General features: G+C 35.5%; 1 protein-coding gene across 4 annotated transcripts in view; it reads left to right on the top strand.

The window, feature by feature from the left end:
* Positions 1-4,033: 4,033 nt before the first annotated feature.
* LOC110379527 (papilin) overlaps positions 4,034-25,573 on the top strand; it is an 88,547-nt gene continuing 67,007 nt past the window's right edge. For 3 of the 4 annotated variants that reach the window (XM_064039676.1, XM_064039678.1, XM_049848722.2), the window contains exon 1: positions 4,034-4,300. In XM_064039676.1, coding sequence (XP_063895746.1) covers positions 4,281-4,300 — 20 coding nt within the window. In that variant the 5' untranslated portion in view covers positions 4,034-4,280. The remainder of the gene's footprint in view (positions 4,301-25,573) is intronic. The other variant, XM_064039677.1, reaches the window with a different exon arrangement.

Genomic DNA, 25,573 nt, shown 5'->3' with positions numbered 1-25,573 from the left:
CATGTTTGCTTTTTAGCGTTTTCTGCCAGTTTTTGATTGAAGAAGGATGAGGTTTTATGTCGCTGCACCTCTTTGGCGTTTACTTGTAAAGTTGGTGAAAAGTAAAAACCTTATTATTTAAAAATGTACATATTTTTAGATCTCCAGTGAAAGAAATACGATAAAATATTTTTGATGCAAATCTGAAATCACTAAAACGCAGAAAATGCTACATACATCGGGCGACCTCTAACTGACACAATCACAGGATCCAGTTAAGTATCAACTTTTTATTACTGTTAAACATTTGATTTATTTAACTAATCGACATGGTTAGAAATTTTACATGGCAATATAGAATATCTGCGAGCTAGAATAGGTCCTACCAGTCTCACAAACTGTCCTAACGAAACGCATGAAAGTAGGTATAATTCATAACTTTCCATTAGCTTTGTCCAGCAAAAAAATATGCACTGTAGGTAGGTATGTACTTATGTATGCAAAGCATGTAAAGTCCAGCCTTTTTTTATAAAACAATTAGACCTATTTACCACAGGTAGCCATCATCTGGAAACTGTAGCACAAAATAGCGTTGCCCCGTTTCGAGTTTTATAGTCAGGTCAGACGAAATGAGTCAGTCAGAAATGACGCTTTCATTCACCATGACCATGTTGTACTGTGTTAAAATAACCGCGAGTCGGTACTTACACGTACTAGAAACACATCGGCTATTTGTCAGTTTTATACGTTTACGCCTACGACTTGTAATGGTGGTACAAGAGTTTTTTATCAGCAGAAACTAACCTAATTTTCAATTTAGATGAGCCAAATCAGCATGTTGAATTTAGCCAATCATCTTGAAAAGCACAGTGATTAAAATTCTTTTCGTTACGAATTTTACACGCGTGTACCCAAAACATACTTACTGAATGGTTTATTAGCATTCTATATACTAAACAAGTGTTTAATGTAACAAAATAGAAACAATATCGGCCCTGTAGGCACTACTAAAATACGGCTGGAGGTTTACATTAATTTTGAATAGGAAACTAAGCTTATACATGGAACTATGGAACGCTACTTAGGGAGTCGGAAGTTAGCTAATGTAATAAATGATAGTGTGGTAAACATGTGGTTCCTAAATATTCGACAGCTGAATTAATAATAATAGAATCGTTATGAGTTATGATGGAGATAAAGCAATAAGAAAACCCGTTTATTGATGACTACTTAACTGTTCCTCGCGGTTCCACCCGCCGAACTACTCCCCGCAGCCGAATAGAAACTAGCCTATCCTTTTCCAGGCTGTAGATATTCCGTGAACCAAATATCTATGTACATTGGCTCGGTAGTTTTTCAGTGAAAGCTAGCAGGATTGAGCTTTTTTATAGAACACCCACGTGAGTGAGGTAGGACCCCTCAGGATGTAAGTGAAACCGCGGGCGCAATCTGGTATATTATGACATATTATTTGATTTTCCACATTACAAACATAAAATGATTAGGTATTTAATTACTGCAGTTGCAGATTAAATGTAGCTATATGGTAATCACGTTTGTGATAAATGAGCATTTATTTTGATGCAGCATTTTAGAGATAAATATAATAACCCCAGTGCAATTAACATAATAGGTATTTATATCTAGCTCTTTCTTGAAGTTTACCCGGATAAATGAAAGAGTAGTTTACTACAAACAATGAAAAAGAAAATTCCACCTTTAGCATTCACCAATTCCACTTCAGAGGCTGTCAGGCAGATTTGAAACTGCAGCACACTTCATAAGAAGTACCTATCCGGCTTTTTGGTTTGGCCATTTTATTACAATTATTTTATTAATGAAGCAAAATAAAGACTTTTTACTCACGTTTTCTACTGAATGAGTTTTAGGTCTTACAATTTTATGGACGTAGGAACTCCATTTTTTCACTAACTTTCATATTAGGTCGGGAAAAACAAGAGATTTCATATTGTTATATCCTTCTAAAATAATATCAACAAACTATAAGTTAAATAAATTGACATATAGTCATGGCCGTGGAGATGTGTGTTATTCGTTTTTTACCGATTTCCCAAATAGGAGGTTCTCAATTCGGCGGGATCAAGAAGGAGAGATAGGGAGTTCGATGGCGAAAATAAAATAGTTGCATCCACTAGACACGGACCTAAGCCGTTAGCGCTCATTAGGATAGGGACTGAGGCAGGCGGGTCTCTAGATGCAAAGCATAGCTCTATTGGCAAGCGGCACCTAGTCTCACCTCTATCCATAGAGGGCGGGCTCTTCTGTTTATCCAGAAGACCTACAATGAAGTACATGGCGTTAATAAAAAGAATCAATAGTGTAGAGGTCTCATCGCAGCCAGTCGTGTACGGATGTGATAAGCGCCCACGCATAGTGATTCGCATCCGCTACGTGTATGTATGTGTTGCGCAAACCACTGCTATGTGCTTCCGCGGTGCGACTAGGATGGCAGAGATAACGGTAGGTGTATTGCGAAATTTTGCCAAAAATTTGCCTATGTTCGCCGACCTCGGCACGCTAGCCCTTCGAGTTCCTGATTAATGTGATAAAACTGGTAGGTACTAATTAAGTTGCTAGTTGAATAAAATAGAGGAAAGATAACGATTGTATTTTAATTTGTTTTAAAATTCGGGATTTTACAAATTTTAATAAAAATGATTAAAAAACGATATTTTCCGAAATTCATCATACCCAGCTAACACCACCACATCCACAGCGATATGTGGCAGAATGTGGAATGATTTTGTGTGAGTTAGGTACAAGTCTGCCTGAAAAATTAATCTGTTATGTTATTGTACAAAAAAATACAATTTCATTCATCGTTGATGGACATCATCAATTTGTATTTTTCATGAACAAGACACCAAAAATGTACTTACACATGTCAGGGGCCCATCTTGTTGAAGAACTCACGAAGAAGTCTTGATTTGGCGTTGACGTGGTCACCAAGCGGTAACCACTGAATCCGAACCAGCGCAGTTCTGCATCTCTGGTACTATTTGTCTTTAAATGTACGAATTTTGATAATTTCCTGCATACTCATTTCTGATGACACGAGTATCTACATACAACAAAGTCAGTAAAATTATAATTTCAGCAAAAAATATATGTTTTGTTCTATGTATAGTACCTAATCGTAGTAGGTACAGGATATCTGCAGATAATACGCGCAAGAACAATGATGTGACACAATTTGGTGCAATGTGCAATACACACACAAATATTTTGTTAAAAATAGATCTTGTTACTAACTGCTCGTATACAAAAGTACTCCAAATATTTATTTGAAAGGAATTTTGAAAATATTACATACATATTTGATTATAGTGTTGATAATGCACATGTGGTTTACAATATGCGTAGCGAAGTATGGGTTCAAAAATGGTTTTAAATAGTGTAAAATAATGACAAAAAGCTAGCTGTTTTCCCGCGTTTTCAGCCGCGTCCCTAATGAACTTATTCCCGTACCGGACAAAATATAGCTTATACCAAAATATTCCCAACTGTGAAAGGTTTATTCAAACGGGGGACTCAAATAAAAAAAAATGTGTAACTATTAGTTGAGAAGTATAGATAAAATCGTAGCAAGACGTAGCACGAACGTAGCCTACATGGCAACTTTCAAACATCCTATTACATGCCTACTAATCAAAAACTAGGCAATATCTATGAAATTAAAATTCATTGGAATTACCCATGTTAGTTACCTATTCAATTCTAATAAGAGCGTCCATGAAAAACTGAATGACGTACTCGTATGTACCTATTTTAACTTTGATAACGCTATAAAACTCCGCTCGTATGTGAAAAAACATTATGCAACTATAAATGCTATGTGTGTTGTATGTACGTGTTAAAATGCATCCTTAACTGTCAAGTTATTATTCCCAACCCTTGTTAGAGGCAAACAAACACGAACAAGCCGTCATTATTTGCAAAAACGCCATTGTTTTACTTAAAAGGGCGACAGTGGAACTTGGACTTAAAGCTCCATTGAGCGTTTTCATGAATGGCGGGCGTGGTGGGGAGGCGAGGATGCGCGCGCGCCGGCAGATACTCCGTGCGCCGGAGGCTGCGTCACACGCACTTCAGTGAGGTCCACTACTCACTTCACTGTCGGCGCGCAGGCGCAATAGTGCGCATTCGGCGGGACATTCAAATTACAACTTTTTTTTTCATTTTTATATTTCGATATTCTTTTTTTTTCTTGTGTCTGACTGTACTGTGGTGTTGTTCAGTGTTGTTTGAGAACGAGAAACTGTTGGGCATGCTGGCGTAAGATGACGGCTTTTAACTTCAGGTAGGATTTATATTTAAGCTATTTAAGCTTTGAATATGATCGGAATATAATTTTAATTCAAGTGTCTTTCTCATCTGTAGCTACTAAAATATTTTTCTGATGGAAAAATAATTCTTGAAATAGTTCAGCTCCGTAAAATTATTTATCGGTAGCATCAATCGTATTAGAATTAATTGAGATTTAAGCTTCCAATATAAATTGATCAAATAACTCTTAAACATGGTTCACAAATAATTTTAAAACTAAATGATTTATTTCGTACGTATCGGGTGGTATATGAAAACTACGAAGAAGGGGCCATATACATTTTTCGCTTCATATATTTTTGATCGTCAGTTCATAGAGATATAAAACATCTTATATTCATTTATTGCAACAGAAAATTTGCAAATATACCTACTCTTTACCTAACAATTAATTAAAATGATTAAATAATATATAGAAATAGTATTATCATTTTTGTTCGCTACTGTTTGCCGGCCGGTATTCTTGGAACTCAGATAGTGCACAGAGGACCATTGATTGCGCTGAACAGTGTTCTAGGCGCTTGAATAATTATTACATTTTAATTTATATACAAAAAGGAAATATGTAATGACATACATTTTAGGGAAGTTTTTTTACTAATGATTTTTGAAAGTACTTATGGAAACTGAAATTAAATTTCTGCTATGAGCTGTTTAGTCTTCAGGTAGGTCGTATTGGTCTTTGTAGAGAATATATCGAGGACTCACATGTATTTTTTTAATTCTTAAATTTGTTTTAAAAAAGTGCATTGTTTCCTTATTATTTTTTTTTGTAATAATGAAAAATAAGTATTTCTATTTAGGGTTCAAAATTACGATTAACATGTTGAGAAAACTCACGTTACAATAATAAACTTTAAAAATATTAAAATTCTTAACCACGTTTTACTTAATTTTACTTTAATAGTATGAGACAATAATGTTAAAACACAGCCTAAAATACTCCTGCAGTTAATAAATGCGAATATCGCCAAATTACAAACATTTTCTGCGCTTACGCATGTCTTCACCACACGCAACTCGTGCGCACAGTTCATGTCTTGTCAGCGGGGTGGGGTGCAAGGGCTGGCAGGGGGGAGGGGTAGGGTCACCACATGTTCCAATTTTGAATGAATGTGGTCACTGGCCAAACAGAGTGACAAACAAACAAATGAGGAAGTCGTTTTTTTTGAGGTTTTATGGCTGTTCCGTAGGAAGTATGATTAGACTACTTCAGGCACCTAGGTAAAAAGTAGCTTACCTATATGTTATTTCAATTTTTAAACGTGGTTAAGCTAGTTATTGTAAATTTTGATTGAAATCCGGCCAAAAGTTTGTGCTTGAAAATGTGCCAAACTTAAATATTTTTTTTTATGTATTGAATTTGATTTAAAAAGTTGTCTATAAAGTTGTGAGGATCGGTAATTCTAGCCTTCGCCATCTACGTGTTTTGGGACTACTTACTCCACAAAAATAAAAGCCATATAGTACTGAATATGTTTTTCAAAACAGACCAGTAGTTACGGAGGTAAGCCGGTTCAAACAAGCGTACTCTAAATATCTTCAACTTCTTATAACGTTAGTAAGAGCTTTAACGAAATTTTCGTCGTAGGCTTAATCGTGGGTGAGTTAAATACTTCATCATCATCATCATCATCATCTCAGCCATAGGACGTCCACTGCTGAACATAGGCCTCCCCCTTTGATCTCCACAGATACCTGTTGGAAGCGACCTGCATCCAGCGTCTTCCTATCGTTAAATATTTACATTCGATTAATTAAGTTACCAAAAATACTATAAATAAATTAGTCGGCAACAAATAAAGGAAGTAGGTACAAAAAAGCATGGTTGATAATTTTTAATTAATAAATAACCGAAATAGTTTAGGTAACATGTGGATCTGAGCTTATTTCCAATTTAAGCTATATAGAATAGGTATTGCTCGTTGATTAGGAGTGAAATAATAATGCAAATATATTTTAGAAGTCACGTGTTTTTTCAGTGATAAGGTATTTCAAGATAGCGAACTACCGCCAAAGTTACTTCAATTCAATTTTATAAATATGGAATTCATGCTCTTTTTAACAAACTTAAAAAAATACTGTCTTTATTTGGGTGCAGTTACCAATTTTCACTTCATCCATATACATTGCTTAGAAAAGCTTTTTTAGACTTGTGTTCTTCCAGAGTATCTAACAACAAGAAAGTGTCATCCAACATGAAAATAATTCACACCACTAAATCTCGACATTATCAAAGTTTACAACACTCTTAAAATTATATCTTATCACCCTAATAAAGTCATTGAAAGCTCACTTTAATTCTACCGCGCCAACCCTATACCGCTCCCAGTGGGTCGTAAATCCACTCTCACACGAACCAAACCCGTCCAAAAAATATATTAAAAAAACACCTTGAGATTAAAACTAAAGACTATTGTTCCTTTTATACGAGATCCCGACGATCCAAGAGGAGAAATTCTTAGCCCCTTCATGCATAAATTCATTGTCGGTTTTGTGGCAAGCAGCCGTATAATTAAACTTAGAAGATTTAGATAACGGCAGAAAAGCCTTTCTTTTTTCAACAATGTAATTGCAATTCTATGCTTTCACGAATAAAGTTTCATTTTGTTTATCTGTAAGTTGTTTAAAGTTTTTGCAAACGGTAGCGTTAGGTCTGCGCGCGCGATTTCTTTGAAATTTCTCTTTCAGTTTGGGCTACTGTTTGTTTTTGTTTTTATGTGGCGTTTGGTAATTTTGTTCAAAGCTCTTTGTTTGAGACAATGTTTAGCTTTTATATCTAAGGTGGCTTTAGTACAATGCGTTTGTATCCCGATGTGTGATTGATATCCGCCGCGGTTTCCTGAGATGCTGTTAATTATGCATCTGTGTAATGTTTCATTTGCGTTTGTGTAAAAATGGTCGAGTTTCCGTGTGTTTTATTTTTCTTACGGGATGTCAGAATGTTTGACTTTTGTGTAATCTTTCTGATATACAAAAATTGTTATGTATTATCATCAAGCTGCGCATTCTTTTCATAACCTCTTCGTATAAAGTTATTGTCAACTGTTAGTAATATTTGACCTTTTATTTGACGAAGAAAAGATGCCATGACATCAGATATCAATACGATTTGCCATTCTTATTCAAACATGCCCTAAATCCATGCCAATAAAACCATGAATGAATGTACGAAATAAAATGAAAGACAATACGCAATCGCAATATTTTCAGCTATAAAGTTTAGAAGTTTTGTTTTTATTGGGTCAGCAATACACAGTTTAGCATAGACAGACGAACTTATTTCGAAATATGCCTATGCCTCGACCAAACTTCACTTTACCTATGTATCAGCGTATAGGTAGGTAGAGTATGAGTAAAGTTTGTTTGTACTTACCATGGTTACAACACATTCTCAATTACACGCTTTTTTTTCCAACTACATATGTTGGAGCTGGTTTCCAGTGTACCTAATTTAACAGCTCGTTTGGTACATAACATATTGAAACAGTTTATTACTATCGACTCCTTGGTAACTTTCTGTACCTATTGATTCTAATTTCAGATTTTTCTAGACTTACCTACTTGGGACATATAATATTCTTGTATTTCTCTCACATAGAAGGAATTACTAATTCAAATGGCTGCCAATGTGTCAATTATAGTGTTCCGGTCAAAAGCTTTGCATGTCTCATGAGCTTTCAAAGTGATAAGGGCTCGCAAGATACGGCCTGCATCTTAATAATGCATTTTGTATTGCTCACACGTTTATTTATTACTGGTAAATGGTAATAGAGTCGTTGCAATAGTTTATTACATATCGTAACTGTTGTTCGTATCATCGTACCTATGTTTGTTTTAGATGGGTTCTGGGAAACTGATTGCGTATATTATTAAAACAGATATATTATTTAGTGAATGATAGAATTCCTTATTTAGATATTAATCTAGCTTTGTAAAAGTGAAAAAAATCTCCGGCAATATTCATGAACATCTTGAAAATCCAGTTTACCTCGTTAGTAACTCGCATGTGTGAGTAGGTATTGAAAGTAAACCTAGTGCTTACAAGGCTCCTGGCAAGATATGCTCTCCTGGTAATTCTAGGTACAAACGAGACTCGGTCTAGACTGAGAGACTAAATCTAGATTTTATCTCGTCGCGCGTAGACTTGAATAAAATTAGTCTAGAATGAAGGAATAGTAAAAATTATAGTCATTTTGTTTGGATTATGCTAATAAAATAATTTATGAATTTTCTATTACCTTTTTTTTGTATTTTAACACTTTTATTGGCAATCAATTAATTAATTTTATTGGTTATGTTTATGTCAATAATACAAGTTTGTTAGATAATGTGATAAATTATTTTAGTTTTTTAGATAATAGATTTTTTTTTAAATACTTAAAGACAAGTAATTTATTGTCAATTTAATAGGGTATTACATGCATTTTTGAAATATATCTTAAATAAATTCTTTAATCTTAATATATCTCTAAAAAATTAAAAATATTTTTTTTTCTCACGTTATGTACGAATATAAATTAATTGTTTTATCATAATTTCAAATTTCGCGCGTATTTCGCGAAAACGCGGCACACAACGGACGCCATGATTGTTTTTTGGTCATGACGTCATTACGTAAGAAAACAAACTACAGCTGTCAGTAATACATATTTTGATATGTATTGAAAATTTTAATAATGAGTAATTATGCTCCGTATCGTTGGTGTGTTGTTTCTGAATGTGAGAACACTAGTGTAAAAACACCAGACAAATTATGGATTCAAGTACCAGTGGATATAAATATGAGAAACACTTGGTTAAAAGTTGTTGACTACCGTAATGACGTCATTAGCATGGCGGCGACATTTCGTAGTGTTCAAAGACAGATAAAAAAACCTAAAAACTTTAAACTGCAATAAACAATATATTTATGTACCTTACGAAGTGAAACTAACATTTCCCGATTGCTTTTCCTCTAAACAATCATTGTAATACACTTTTAATTTTTTTCTCATCTAGACTAAAATACCCTATTATCACAGGAAAGTTAGGTTTTAAGGACCTGTTTTAGCTTCTCTGGTAAGCGAAAGTAATATTATAACAATGGCAACACATTTTTTTGGTGACAAATAAAATCTCCATCATACAAATACAATAACAACAATAATCTCTGTATTGTCCAAACATAAGAACATGACAGGTCCTGTAATTGAGATAAGGTTAACCAAAGAAGTCTGAAGTTCAAACACATTCTTTCTTATACTTGCTGCTAGAAAACTCTAACACGAGCAACCATTCTAACACTTCTATTAATAGCTTGACTACCTAGACGAAATTTCAGCGAAGTCCTCTATAAACCCATGTAACTCGTTCCTTGTACTACGCTTTCAAAAGATCCTGATCTCCTAGTATCACAAAACGGTTCGTGGAACTAAATTGAAACGAGGTCTAATGTGACACGTGAAAATATGTTTGTTTTGAACCTGTTTTCTTTCGATACACTTTTTTAAATTATGTAAGTAATTAAACAAAATATTTCATTTGAGGTAGAGAGCACGGTTCATTGCCCGACCTAGGTCTTTGTCTCCTAAGCATTTTCACAATACTCCTGAGATCGGTCCCAACGAACCCAACCTATCGTATGGAATACTAGCATCTCAAAATGCACAGACTGCCTATCTGACCACCTCAACCAAGCATCAGTCAAGTCTTACTAAGCCGTGCTAAGGCACATGGTCACAACTTTCCATTTTTAAGTATCCCTTAATTCAAAAGATGGCCAGCACTGAAGTATTATGATGACAGACAGAGGTCACTCATCCAAATTAACTGCTGAATTGACTCCCATGTTTAAATTCATTGTGCGACCTGCGTGTGTGGTCTAAGGGTTTTCATTAATAAATTGATTAATTTGAGTGAAGCCAAAAATTAAATATGTTTCTTGAACATAGACCATAAGAAAAAAAAACAAACGATCACAGATTTTGTTGCTAATGTTTGCATTTGATACATACGAGGCCACTACAGGTCCCTAGTATTCGTTTTTAGGACACATGATTATGTATTCAAGTATGTAGTTACACGTACCTGTTACACAGAATATTGCCAATCATACGGTAGTGAAAACCAAAATCTATGCTTTATGAACTGTTCACTTTTCATTCTGCAAGAAAAGCTCGCGACGGGGCTTGAAGAATTGCTCACTGATAAACCAAACTGTCCTACAATTTGACACAGCCCAGACAATGTCCCAACTGACGGATTTGCAATGTCTATCATAGCATGAAGAGATTTTAAATATTGTATTCTTAAAGAAAATATGTCTATATTTTTCAATTTGGTTTTAGGTATACCCGCCTCTTTTATCCAGTGTTTAGAAACACCATCCGTGTTTCTAAATTCCAATAATTACCAGAATTGTTGATACGATATCGTTCTATCGACTTCTATGCAATCTGCAATAGCCATGAAGGCACCCCATAATCAATAGCTAATGGTTAATTACCGCTCATGTGGAATGTGTGTGGCTAATGATTTTGAATTTAGAATAATTTCCACGAAATTTTCAAATTATCGCATAGACTGCACTTTCTTCAAGAGTTACTGTATACCTTCGTGATTTTATGAGAGCCTGGTACATGCAGAGACTTACAGCAACCTGTTGGCTATTTCAATTCGGTCAAGGTTGCAACGGCAATCGCTTGCTATTAGGGAAACTGAACGGGATTTGAGGTAAGGAATGCCGCGTAGGGCTGGCGCAATCAACTTATTACATCTTAAGAAATTCACTTAAATTACGTAATTTAATTAATTCTAATAGGAAAATAATCCGCTTGGGAAAGATGGAAATCTCCTCATCTTTTATTGCATAAAGTAGGCGTAGTGTAAGTAATCTGTGGTAGTATCTTTTGCACTTTAAACTCGTGGATTCGAAGTTATCTTAAGACAAAGTTAGATTTGTGACGACTTTGATGTCATTCCAATCATTTTAAAGACACTCAAGATACACTTTTCTTTAAGTAGGTACCTAATTTTATCTAATAACTTGACTGCTTCCTTTATGCATCTTGATTTAGTTTTTTTTTAATTGCCGTTTCTGTGGCACCAATTTCAAATTAAGACATACCCTTTTTAGAAGTACCTTATAAGTACGTACCTGTTTTAAAAAGGAAGATGACTGAATTTCGAATACAGAATAAGAGCGGTTATATTTTTCTTTAGTTTATGGCAACCATAGAGCTCCAAAGGGTGTGTGGCAACGCGTGGGTGTCGATACAGACGTTTATAGCATGTTTGTAAGTTCGTTAGTTTACATTATTAAAGTATCGTACTGCATGGGGAATGTTTGTTTCTTCTAGAAAGTCGGTCAAGTGTTTCATGGACTATTCAAGGACGGAGGGTAGTGTGTAGGCGTCCTTGATTTTATTTAGGTTTGGGTGCGAAAAGAATAATTGTGTGCCCTGTTAATCCTATTTTACTATTAGGAGAATTTAGATATAGGTAGGTACACTTGCCTAACGAGGAATATCTAGAGTAGGTAAGCTTTTCTGTTAAAAGCATTGCTGGTCTTTTCGAATTGTATAATACACTTAAACCGAACAATAGCACATCTCAAGCTTTAGGCTCTTTTTTCATAAAATAATAATACCTACGTCCAAGGCAAGGGTTCTTAAAATACCTAACTGTTTACTTTAGATTCTATGTGAAAATTCATAGTAAACCAATACATAGTTGTTTCAAGAAAACTGAAGTTTATGTTGTCGCTGAACTTGGACCTCAATGTCCCCGCTTAACCGATCCATACAAAAGAAAGACACCAATATTAAAACTCCATGAACTTCACCTTCACGAATCCCAACCAAAAACAATATCTAACATCGCTTTCAACCTCAACCAAACATCAGGCATAAACAATTGGCATCCAAAACGACAATAACGTGTTCCATGTTCAAAATTAGCAGAAGAGCTTTGTGTTCTGTCCTGTAAGCTGGCGTGTCGGCGTAAACTTATATGTGAGTTGGAAACAGCGTTAATGGCGGGACGTCTGTATGCCCCTTCAGCACTTCCGCGTGCGTATGGTAGTGTCCTAAAATGGTACTGGCCAATGTGTTTTTTTTTATTTATTTTTTTGGCTTTTATTAGCTGTGTCGGGTAGTTAGGAATAATAATTCTGGATTTAATTTGGTAAAGGAAACGATGGAAGAATGTTGTTTCAGAATTTTATAGAAGGGTGAAAAAGCCCGCCCATTACTTTCTTGTGGTCTTTGGTCTTTCATATTTTGGATCTTATGAAAAAAAAATCAGTAACGACTTTTTAGTCACCTATCGCCTCCATATTAATAAGTTTTATTCTGTGTAAATTCCGAAAGTTATCCATAATATTCATGTCGGTCTTGAGTACACTCCTGTAATATAAGTATACGTTGCAATACCCGGAAAAACATGAAAGACAATAATTACCTAATTTATATTACATTACATAACAGCAGTCCTTAGGCGACATAAATTATAACCGGTCACATGCTAATTGTTGTCATAATGATGTCAATATGAAAGTTCCCAATGATCCTAGACGATGGGAGCGCCTGTATCTATGCGCGGGCGCAGCCGGGGCGCACATGTTCACACTTTAGGGGGTGGACACATGCACTTGCGACAAGGTTGTCAATTATGATTGAAGTCACTTAGTTTTTTGTTAGCTGTCACTTTGTTTGAAGTGTTAGAAATTAAGTGTGGGTTTTTTCGAGTTTTTATGAATAAGTTTTTTTCTGGAAACTTATTTTTAAACCAGAGGCTGTATACGCTCTCTTTTCTTTCAATGATTTTAACTAAAATATTAACAAGTATCACCGCAATAAAACATTATGCTTGAATATATTTAAGACTGATTCGAATAAAAAGTACCTGATTAGACCAATAAAAAACATCAATTTATTAAATGTTTGTTGACAACCCTACCAGGGTACCAACAATGCGCGCTAAATCACCCGCAGAGCGCGTCGCGGCGGGTGCATGCGTTTGACACGCCGCGTTACGTTTTACGACAGCTCGTCTTCCGTGCGATACTATTGGCCTCATAGAGCTAGATAATAACCGAATCATTTGATAACTCTTATCGGTTATGCTCGCCTAGTACTTTCGTAGACGTTCCGGCAATTTTGGTAACTTGGAACCCGTGCTTGGAACTTTTTCTTATGAACGCAGTGTTGTAGGGGGTGGTGTAATAAAGTTTGATCTTATCATACGCATTATCATCGCATCATATAAATTTTGTCGTAGCGTTGATTATTGGACGATTAGATAGTTATGTTCTTTTATTTATTTGTCTTTATTAAAATACTAATAGGACTTATATGTCAAAATTATTATGCTTTTTGTATATTACCAGGTTTTTATATTTGGAAATAATCGTTACCTATCTTTAGGACTGATTTTTCAATCATCAGTTAACTTCTCATAGGCGGTTTGATATAATTTCTACAAAGCTGTCAAAACGTCAAAAATATTCTTCAGAATACAAGTACATAATCTGCGGTAGAAAAGTCGGCTTTTAAGAAAGTATTATTTTTCAATACAATGTAAAAATCTGTAAAATCCCGAAAAGTCTTACGTTATTGTTATTTTTTTAAGATCTAAGATTTTTAGATTTTTTAAGATCTATTCAGAAAATAAATAGAAATTATTTATTTTGAAATAACACAGCTATGACAAATAACCCTTCAACGTGCAATACTGAAAATTATAAGTTACTAGGAGTGCAGAATTTTCTCAACGTACTTTCGCTATCGCTACGCTAGCCGGTACAATCGTAAATTTTCCCGCCACGGCAATATTTCACGGGACTCGCTACACGGTGCTCCGCCATTACTAGTGCGCAGTCTCGACTAATGATACCCTCTCCTTAGGAAGTTCAATGCGATTAACTTTTACTTTATTTACTTACATTCAAGAAAGCTGTTGTAATAAAATCAATGTAAAATCTTAAAACAAAACCGCAGAAAAAAACATCAATTTTACGTCTACCTGTCTATTATTTACCGCAGCACACTATAAAATTCTACTATTTATTTATACAAAAGTTTTACTACGTAATTGCGTTAAAAATCTGTACCGATATAAAAGTCACGCAATGAACGTAAGTGTTCACTTATAACCATCAAAGGCTGCCCTTTATCTCACCATTACATTAAGGCTCGGAGCATCGCGTAGTTAATCTCTCCGCATGCGAGTTAAAAATAAAAAATAAGTAGTTTACTTGCAAAGGGCACAGTAATTATTTTATCGCGCGTGTTCAAGTTGTACCTGCACATCCTTGTGAGTCATGCGAGCCTAGTACAAGTTACACGGCATTTACAAGGTCCCTCGGGAATTACGGGAGCCGGCCGTCGTCGTTGCCGGTTCGTCGCTATGGTTACAGAATCCATTATTAATACATCGCGCCGTATGAGAGCGTTTACAACTTCTCTTATTATTATTAACGTACTTGTTATTTTAAACCTAATTAGTTTATTAAGCCTTATTTGACATAATTAGTATTACATAACAATTCGTTATCAAGTTCCTTATTCAAATAAAAATAATCGTGGAACTTTTATTTATTAGGTCTTCAAAACAATAATTCTATGCCAACACTGCATGTGATAACGTGTTAAACTTTCATTTGATTCCAAATAGTTTATTAAGGCAATAAAAACAAAAGTTTTTTAACATTTAATTGTATGAACAACGTAGGTGTTTCAATTACCGATACGTTCATGTTTAGTTATCGTTTAAATCTAGTTATTGAAACCGATTCAGGCGTAGGTGTTAGTCGGGAACGTGTTAAGAAAAGGTTCAACTTTCTCCTTACAATATTTCGGATACTGTGGCACAACCATTCAAATGGTACTTACCTTACCTGCATAGAGCATAGAACATTTTGTAAATCCCAAAATTAACCTGGGATAGGATATTTTTTACAGTTTATTGATCTAATTTTAAGTATACATAAGTATACTAGCTTCTGTCAGCGGTTTCACCCGCATCCCGTAGGAACCACAGCACGAACCCGGATAAAAAGTAGCCCATAGCCTTCCTCGATAAATGGGCTATCTAACACTGAAAGAATTTAGCGCGTTCAAACAAACAAACAAACAAACTCTTCAGCTTTATAATATTAGTATAGATGAATAAGATTCCCATATACCTAAATGAATAACATTGAAATGAAACAGCTAGCGGTTAGTCAATTTTCTTATTATTCGTAATCAGTTATAAGTTATAACCCTGTGAATGCAGCTGAGTCATTCACATTTTCATTAAACTTATTAAGGTTAAATACTTTATAGCAATGACTATATTATTTGATTGAAAAGGTAATGTGTTTTCAAGAGGTAAATAGAAGAAATTGTTTGCACTTACTGTTAACTTATTACGGGATTGCTTGAGATGTATGACACTAATTATGTGGTATTATGTCTTCTTTATAGATTAAGTTTTCTTTATAATAACTTTATAATTTCCCTAAAGAAATAAACTCGAATAGGTTCAAAGGTCAACTCGCCTGCAGATTTTTTCAAAATCTTACGAAATTAAAAATGATTAAAGTTCAAAACCTAAGTTAGGTTAATCTAATAATTGATAGAATTAATAAAGAACGAGTTAAAAATATTTTTTCTACCGTTTTCTAATCCCATTTACCAGAGCAACATACACAAGGCACGAGTCCATTAATTTTGTGATACGGTTCACGGAAGAGCATGGCTTTCTAAGTTGTTGGTACTACACTAGTTCTGGTCAAAGGTCCCCCTTGCTTCTCTCCATATAGGTACGCGTATAATTTCTGAATAAACTTCACATAATGTACCAGTACCTAGGTATTTTACATTATGGCTGGATATCTTTTAGTTGGAATTGGTACTCTTATTATAGTGCTTGGGTACGTAGTTCAGTATTTTTAGAGACTTGTCCGAAATAAAAATTTGCAAATGTTGAACGTTACGGGTGACATAAGCTCTTGATCAATTTATGACATAAGCACTCATTCTATGGTCATTTTAATATTCCAGACATCAAAGCCTGTTCATTTATATTCCGGTAAACATAAATTAATAGGTAAAACACCTACTTCTAGTCTGATAGCCCATTGTTCTTCATGTAAGACACATACAAATGTAGCTTTGTTTAGTCAGAATCTAAATTGACGGACAAGTACTTAGTGATTTACAGGAAAAAAGGAAAAAAATGTTGGTACCTATATTACATAAGGATAATCAAGAAAACTAAAACTGAACTGATTTGTACTAACTCGCTGAAAGTTTTCACGACTTCGCAACAAGAAAGTTTTTCCGAACCCACCCCAACTTTCCGAGGCGTTACCACCCATCTTCTGTCTCGCTCTCACGCAGTGGAGCACAATAACAAAGACCTCTTGTAACGTTCTGATCGCCTGGTAGTTGCCGGGCGTTAGAGCACCGCACGCCCGCACCGCGCACACATGCGCAATACATTCTCTGTCCATACACCAATCCTATGCTTCCATTCACATATCTGTCACATGCACACCTTGCTGTTTTCACACAGAGAACTTGGAAATGTCAGATAAGTTAACTGTACTGAGAACTAAGAGAGAAATTACAGAGAAGAGGTCAACAGTGGCTGTAATAATCACGGAACAGAAGACATAACTTTATTTTCTATCCCGTGGTGATAAATAATACTGTTAAAACTGGTAGACAGAATAAGGCGGCCAACTTTCTGAAAACTAAATGCGGGACTTAACCTTTTAACCCCGTGAAAGGGGAGGCATTGAAAAATGATCGGACGGAACTGATAAAAATAAAAACCGTAAGCAAAAAGCTATAATTTAACCTATCAATATCGTGTCACAGCGTGCACTAATGTCTTATTTTCAAAATCATTAGGCCTCACGAGTTCAGTAGAAATAAAGAGAACGAGATTATATTATAGGTAATCTGTGTTCCTGCACTGTTGAGCGTGTGCGCAGGTGGGTGTTGTGTAGAAGCGTGGTAGAAAAATAGGGATGCGGGACATGCGGGACGCATACAACGTTTTGCGGGACTATTTTACTAATAATTTCAAAGCGGGATTTCATCAAGCATTGCGGGACGGTCCCGCAGAATGCGGGACGGTTGGCCGCCTTAAGACAGAACATAAGAAAATGTTTACTTACTAACTGAGAATTTTGTTAAATAGCTTAAAAAAACATTAAATTCAATCAACTTAATTCTTCACCTTCTGCTAAGTGTCATCAAACGTATTGACTAAAAAGGGTTGGCAGACAGATTTGAAAATTTAAGGAATTGAAAGCTTATTAATCGTTGTCTTTCTACATTTCGTACATTTGTGTAAATTGAAATAGGCCGGCTCTTGATAAGCACTATCAACGCATTGTCAGCACTCATTCATTTCGTCACGAATCTACCATTCCCTATTTATGATCCCCTGGTAGCTCTGGTGACATTCTTGGTTGGAACGGTGACGCAATATGACGGGGTTAATTTTAACGATTACTATGAGGGAAAGAGAGCCTCTTAAGTTCAAGGGTAGACATTCGCTCTCGTTTGCACTAAAAGGGTCATGAACTTGACTGATCTTCGATATAACCCGTTTTGTTCTCCATGATGTAACAGAGTTGCTGTAACTGTTGGCAGTTATAAATGACATAGGAACATTGCACTTTACATGCAAATATGAAACAATTTTACTGTTATGCAGTCACGTTCTTTGAGTCACATCCTGGGACAGACGGACCGAGCGCCGCAGACAACGACCGACCATTATAAACTTTGTGACGAATTCAACCAAAACAAGTGAAGCCATTGTTCTAACCGTGTTTGTATTTCCGCCGATGGACAAAAAATCAGCTTGCCCTACCGTCCATATGTGTTTATAATTCCAATATTTTTATACAATGCCTGCTGGAATATCACAAAAACTGTGTCAACTGCAATATTGAACTACATTTCTGAAGAAATCCCTGTCTAAACCCTTTTATAGGTGTCATAACTCAAACATTTACAACGTTTTATAGTCCATCTGTCAAAACAACGTTTCCCATAACTGGCATGTATTATGCAAACTAATATAAAAAGGCTCGGAAAAGTTCACCTAAATTCTTTCCCGGGTATTACGGTATACGGTACTAAACGGTGTAATTGATTTGGGAAACACGGAAACGGGCCGTTGTTCGGGCCCTTGGTACGGTACATATCGAATTAGACATGTTAGCAGGGCAAGCTTGTTTATCGATAAGTGATTGCGTTTACCTTATTGACAAGAAAGTACCGAATGCCGTGAAAAAAAAAAGATTGCTTTTGTGGCTTTTGGGCTAACAGTTTGCTATACATATCGGCAATTATTAGTTCTTCGTGAGCATTATTAACAATAGATTTTAAATTCTGATGTTGATCGTAAAGCAGGTAGAGAGATGCGTAGGGCTCCACACAGTGAAAGCCCGACCTATGACTTAACAGCTCAACCATTAATCGTACGAACAAGCTTTAATAAATTTACTATCGAATGTTACCTGTATCTTGTTAGAAGCTATTTATTTGCTTCCTTAATGATTAACGTGGTATTTTCGTTCACATGGTTTAGGTTAGTAGAAAAGACAAATCAAAGAAGGCCTGTCTGTATGCGTCTTTAAAACTCATGAATAGTTAGGTACCAGGAGCGCAGAAATATAAGGCACACTCAGCGAAGTAGAATATTAAGCGACCATAAATGCTAAAGAGATGTTAATCTTCATTAGTTTAACTCTTTCCATCGTTTATGTATAGGTATAAAAAATCTATTTGAGTTAGGTAATTTCTTCCTCTCAGTTCCCAATCTTAGTTTACTTGTGATTAATTGTAATATGTATATGAAAACATAGGTCTGTTGTAAGTGAGTAACTTAAGAACACTTAAAATTTAAAGCTGCTATGGAGGTTGCACAAATTCAAGATACATAACGTTTGATAATAATAGACAAAATAAGTAATAGGTAATCAAAACAATGTTAGCAACTCAATAAGGTGAATGGAGACTCAACTTCAAATCAACGCTTACAAGTAAAGCACCTTAAGTTGGGCTTAGTTTTATCTCAGGCCTAGTTTAACTCGTGTGTGTGCAAAAGAGTACAGAAAGTCGGACAAGCTTCGTTTTAGGGTCCATAAGAACATCCCAGGTCTTTTTGAAAACATTCATACTAGGCTTGCACAAATTGCGAAGTGTAGGGAGAGAGTCCATAAAGAGCGAAAGGGGTAATACGACATGTATTGGATCTTGGCACATATTCCAGGCTGAATTTAAAAACAACGTACTAGGCTAGCACAGAGAGCAGGAGATGGTATGCGGCCGAGGGTCAGTATAGGGGGTGGGGGTAGATTCGGACCTCGACACTCCTTCCACCCGCTCTTATGCACGTAAATATGTAGGGTGGACCTAGAGGAGCATTTATTTCATGAAAATTATGATTCCAATTGGTCCACTTCCTATCGTTTAATCCGCAGAGAAAAAGTGACTCGGCTAAGTTACTATTACTATAATAATTTTTATTACATAAGAGAAAAGTTAGAGCTAATAAATGAATCCCGTTTTACACAATTATTTCATAACGGAATCGTGATGTAATAAAATGTTCAACATGGGGAATCAATCAGCATCAATCTGGTGGTGCATCATTAAAGTTAACAATTACTTGTACATATAAAGTTTTATGTGTTTTCCTGCGCTTCCCTTTGCCCCAAATACCTTAGAATAAGTATGGTACGTTCTTAAACAGTATGCCCACGAATACGTCAAATTAATTTAGGGCTGCTATTAAAATGAAATGACGGTAGTAAAAAGTATTTGCGATTTGATTGCGCGGTAAAATTCTTTTGTGTACGTTTTATGAGTGCAGAGGTCGTATTTTATAAAGAAAAACTTTCTAGGGAATTGCCCTCAATCATTTTGTCGGAAGAACTTCTAATACGTCAATGTTTTAAGTGTTTTTTGGAGAAGTACCAACAGTGAATAGAAATGCCTATAAAACATAATTTAATTCTATTTTACTGTCATACGGTTTGTCTAACTTTTCTTCCCAATTTCCATTTAATTTTTAAAAGCCAGTTATAAAGCGAAGTAACATTTTATTTTCCGGCTCATTAAATGTAAAGTTTGTAGACCAATGTGGCAACCCTGATCTCTAATTGCTCCAAAAATAGTTCACAAACTAAGTCGTCTTGTACATTACCGTCCGTGGAGGAAGGAAGCGAAACACGTGCCTTGAAAAACGGTAATGATAACAGGAATTGATTTATTGGTCAATATTTAGTACGCACATGCATTTTTATTAAGTTGCATCGGCAATTTTAGATATACGGATGCATTTTTGAGAACATTAAAACTTGGTTTTGAAGTGATTTTCTTTAAATTGTGTCAGTTTCAGATTTTGTCATTTTTATGAGATTAATTTAGGAGGATAAAATTAATTTTACTGGAAAAGGCAAGGGAAAATAATCCCAAAAGAGAAAGTAAGCTCGGAATACAAGTTGACGCATCTGCAAGTACACAAATATTATTTTGCTACGAAATGTAAACAGGTGTACCAGGTAAACATGACATAGAAGAGGTTAAAGGTAAACAAGAGTAACAACCCTTTCCTTTCATGAAAATTACACGTATGGGGAAATGGACAGCAGTAGCATTTTTTCTGTAATGTCTGAGAATGTACTTATGTATTTAGTTTAGATAAAGAATGTAATAATTCTAATGAAACACGAAAGTTTCTTTTGTTTCCTTGATATCCCATTTTACAAAATTGACGATCAATTGTTTAGACTCGAAGTTGTATCTACGTATGTGATTAATTTACTTAAGTCTTAAATGCTAGTGAAATTATTAAACAGCTCTGTATGCTCTTATTTATGTAGGTACCAAACAATACCAAATAAATAGACCAAGTACCTGACGTTCGTTTAATTTAATGAAAGCAAAGCATTATGTAAATAAACCCATATACAGTAATAATCTAGCTTGTCAGTAAATGTTCACTAGTTAAACAACGATTTATGAAACTAGGGCGCCAGCAATGGATACTGATACTAAAAGACAATGTATTTGTACATATCGCCTTAATAACTTAGTTAGAGCCACATTTGTGTTTAAGAATAAAATCAAAATGTTACCCTAGTTTTCATACGCGAATAATCACGAAGTGATAAAGCAAGATTCTAGATTGATGATAGTTCAATGTTGAATTCCTACTTGGAAATGCTTGACATTGGCTAGCGGTCATTTTAGTTGCAAGTGCTAGTGACATAATTTATCAATAACTTCCTGCCTTTAGTATAACTAAAGAACCCAAAAAAATCCTTAAAAAAATATTCCGATGCATTCAAAACCTCCTCCTTTTTGGAAACTCTGTTAAAAAGAACCCACAACTTCATTGTTACAAAAATGTACGGTAGACCGCACATCAGTGGTAACTGTCATGCACCTTAACTCAATAGTAATAAGTACGATTTTCCTATAAAACTGTTACCACTGACCTGAAGTTGACTGTACTAAAACTATGATCTAACACATGATGTAGGCAACATTTTGGAATCTGCGTTACATCATCAAGGCATTTCCCAGATGTAAACACTACTGTAGTTTACATTAGGCCAAATGTAAAGCGGTTAAGTCTAGACCAATTATTCACTGAACGTAAACCATGTGCTCAGTATTTTATGAAGTTAGTGTTAACTTTTTAACAACGCGTACTTTTGCGCGCGCAAATGTTTTGACGTCCCGCCAAATTTTACGTCAGATGCATTTGATAGTTACGTTGAAGTAATTAAGAACTTTTTTCTTCAGTCTTCTTGGTAAAGCTAAGGTTTTTCATTGTTTTGTGTGGGTAATAATGGGTTTTATGTATAAATTGATTGGCGATATAAATAAACAGCCATGTGGAAAGTATCGTAAGATTACACAATTAGTTTTGTTTGCAGCTTGTTTTTTTAAAATGCATCGGGACGAGAGCTTTTCTATCAATAGGTATCATAACTTTGATGTTAATTGTTAATGGTATTAGCCAAGTCTTTAAATCAATCTAAACAAATACTCCAAATGTCTTTCACATTTCTAATTGCTTTTATTTTTATATCTCAACGCGGATATTTTAATATTTAAGTATTACAAGCTTTTTATTTGTTTTCCATTAACGACTTGAGCTCGCGTCTATACGCTTCGGCCATGTGGATGCATCTGTTAACAGCATGTATTGTCTATGACACACGTTTGTTTTCATTGTCGAATTTTATAAAGTAGGCCAGTTCACTGTTCCTTTGCTCGCCGACAGAGTCCTAATAAAAAAATATTGACTGGCTACAAATTTATGGTTGTAGGCGCCAGTTACGGTCCGTCGAGTTAGTTCAGCTCAGCTAATAATCGGCTTTCGCTTCATTCTAGAAATGTATTATTTTCGGCTCGGATTCGATGTTTTTTTTGTACTTTTTGGATGAATGGGAGGATAATTGAGTGGGACGCTGATAGATCTGACATGTTTGTAAGTAAGTATTCGGTTTTCAAAGAATCGCCGAAATGATTCATGGTGAAAAAGTACGTCGGTTTGAAAGAAGTTCGGGAATTCTATGTATTTTTCATTGCATTGTAGAATGTGGACCTTCCTCCTTCTATCAGCAGTGATAACGGTAAATTAGCAAAACTGGCTGTCGTGTCTAAGCACTAAACATTAACACCAACTACCGCAATTCAAAGAAACCGTTTCACAGCTCGTATCGGCTAATTCTATCAAAAAGCCAGCTCCCTGGAAGCATTACCTGCATCCAGTCAGTCGGAAACCCAATGTCGGTGGTCTGACCATAGATGTAACGGTCAGAAATTTGATATCGCACGTGTAAACCATACTACTTTGAACTTTATTACTAGGAGCACAGTGGTTGCTGGAGCTATCTTGACTTGGGAACTAGGACTAGAAATACCCGTTCCTGATTCCCGTTAATACTGAAGTTTTGATCTTGTTGTTATGAGACTGGACATTGCAGTGATTCTTTTGTGTTGATGATTTGATCTATTTAATATATCGCGGCTGAACAGTTTTTGATCATTATAAAAATAAAAATAGGTCAAAGTATAAAACATTCTATATTATTTGAAGGCCTTTTAGGTATTGCTAGATTCGATGGTCGTTATGATTCATATATTTTTTGTTAATTTGTACCATCTCGTAGTTCCTCATCCCTGCTACACACTATGAAAACATTTATAATTTATACAGTTGCGCGGGAAACTATCATTGCTCTACTACGTGTAACTTTTGTCCATCCTCCCGTAACGGTGCTCTGGATGAGTACAAAGTTATTCCTGTCAATTTATGCCCGCCTGGTACAAAACAGGAGCACACAGGTGAGCAGAGAAAAAAAAACGTAAATTTTTCCCGGTGCGTCAAATCCGCGCTACTGATTTTAGTAAACAAACAATAAAACATTAAAGCTAACAATAGAGCTATTCTGTATGCATACAAAAGGTTTCTTTATCGCATTTTCCTTAACAAAACTTTGAGGAGACTATTGCACAATGCGCCCACAAATGTTTACGATTTGCGACTTTCATCTTCATTGTGACAATGTTTTCAAACAAACCTTCAGATTTAGACAGTGTAATGAATATACAGTGTAGTATTTCGCAACATTACCACAGGGTAACGTACCTTTAAAAGACTTTCTATAATTAATCAGTCGGAATAAAATTAATGGAAGCTTGGTCTAATTTCTCAAACGGTGGCAGTTGTGAGAAGGGACTGATTGGTGACGTAACATCGCATGGTTATATGGTATTTTCTTCGTATGTCGGCGTAACAAAAGGCACCATTAATTTATTACCGTCATCCAATGTAACTTTGGAGTGACGTAGGAGTAATAACAGACGTCTATTTGTTTTTTTTTTCTTTTATCGGTTCGACAACAAAAGATGTTCCCGCTCAGGAAAACTTATATGTCAGTTTTATATCCATACTAACATTCATTCAGGGTTTCCCGAGAAATTACCGTACCCGGATAAAAAAATCTAAATAAGTTATTAAGCTACAAGTCTTTTAACGTAAAAAAATAGGTAAATTTTTTCTGTCGAAGATCCATCAGTCTAGAATGCTAGAATACACACAAGAGTCAATGAACAAACCGACAATGAATGATAGATGACAAAAACAAAACGTATCAACATAACGATAATGATTCACAAAAACGGTTCGTCTCCATATTTTTTCTGGATCCCGTATCTTAATGATCTGTGTCGCAGGAGACGCGTTGATGCACTTTTAAATGCGCGGGCGCACTAATGGCCGGTCCCACGGTCGGTGTCTTATTAAATTACTTTTACATGGAACTTGTGTCGGATTAGACGGACGTCTGAACTTTTAGAAGAAATGTTCGTATTTCGGCGTGTGTAGAGTCCAAATAGTTTTGGTATTTTTTCGTTCTCTTAATTTTAAACCGAGCTGTTTCCTTGTTCGTTGCATTGTGATTTCGGCCATAGTTATTTGCTTTCGGTTCCAAAAGTATTGGGTTTGAACTTGTCACCAAATTTTTTTGTCCACAGACAAAAGAGAATCGCCCTTGACTACTTGACAACTTCATATCATGTCTAGAATAAGTTCTCCTGTACAAATGATGTGTTTGAATCACCTCCATTACCACGACTTGTACCATTAGTAAGATGAAGAAGTGGAGTTTACGTTTGAAGCCTGTCTAACGAGACATCATCTTTCACGCGTCGAGTAACGAGATGTGATTGAGACGATTGCACATGGCATGCAGAAAATCTTCCTGGATAACTCGTGCATAGTAACTAAATAATGATGAAGGATACACTAGTTGTTGAATGCAGTTTTATTCGCATTGGTAGAAAACTACTTTTGGAGGCTAAAATTCCTCTATATAGGTAGCAACCTATGTCCCACCCTAATATTCAGTTTTGGAGAGTTAGTCAGGAGCTGCCAGTACGATTTGAAAAAATCTTTCAGTTTTAGGTAGCTCATTTGTAGAGCAAAAGTTAAAGTACTTTATCCAAGTGCGCAAAGTAATTCCCACGGAACGCAGGTGAAACCGTTGGCAGAAGTTAAGTCTAAACCTGCTGAACCGCATCAATGTAATAGGACAACATAGAGATATAGGAGCTTTCGGATTGAAGACATACAAGTGCTTATAAGAAAGAACTCGATTTTACAACACTTTATAGGGGCCAGACGCACGTGCTATCCTGGCAGTTTATTATCCTGTTAAACTTCTTTTTATTCT

Source organism: Helicoverpa armigera, chromosome 20 (genome assembly GCF_030705265.1).
Source record: "Helicoverpa armigera isolate CAAS_96S chromosome 20, ASM3070526v1, whole genome shotgun sequence".
NCBI lineage: Eukaryota > Metazoa > Arthropoda > Insecta > Lepidoptera > Noctuidae > Helicoverpa > Helicoverpa armigera.
Note: the sequence above shows the minus strand (reverse complement) of the source record. Positions and strands in the feature narration are given on the sequence as shown.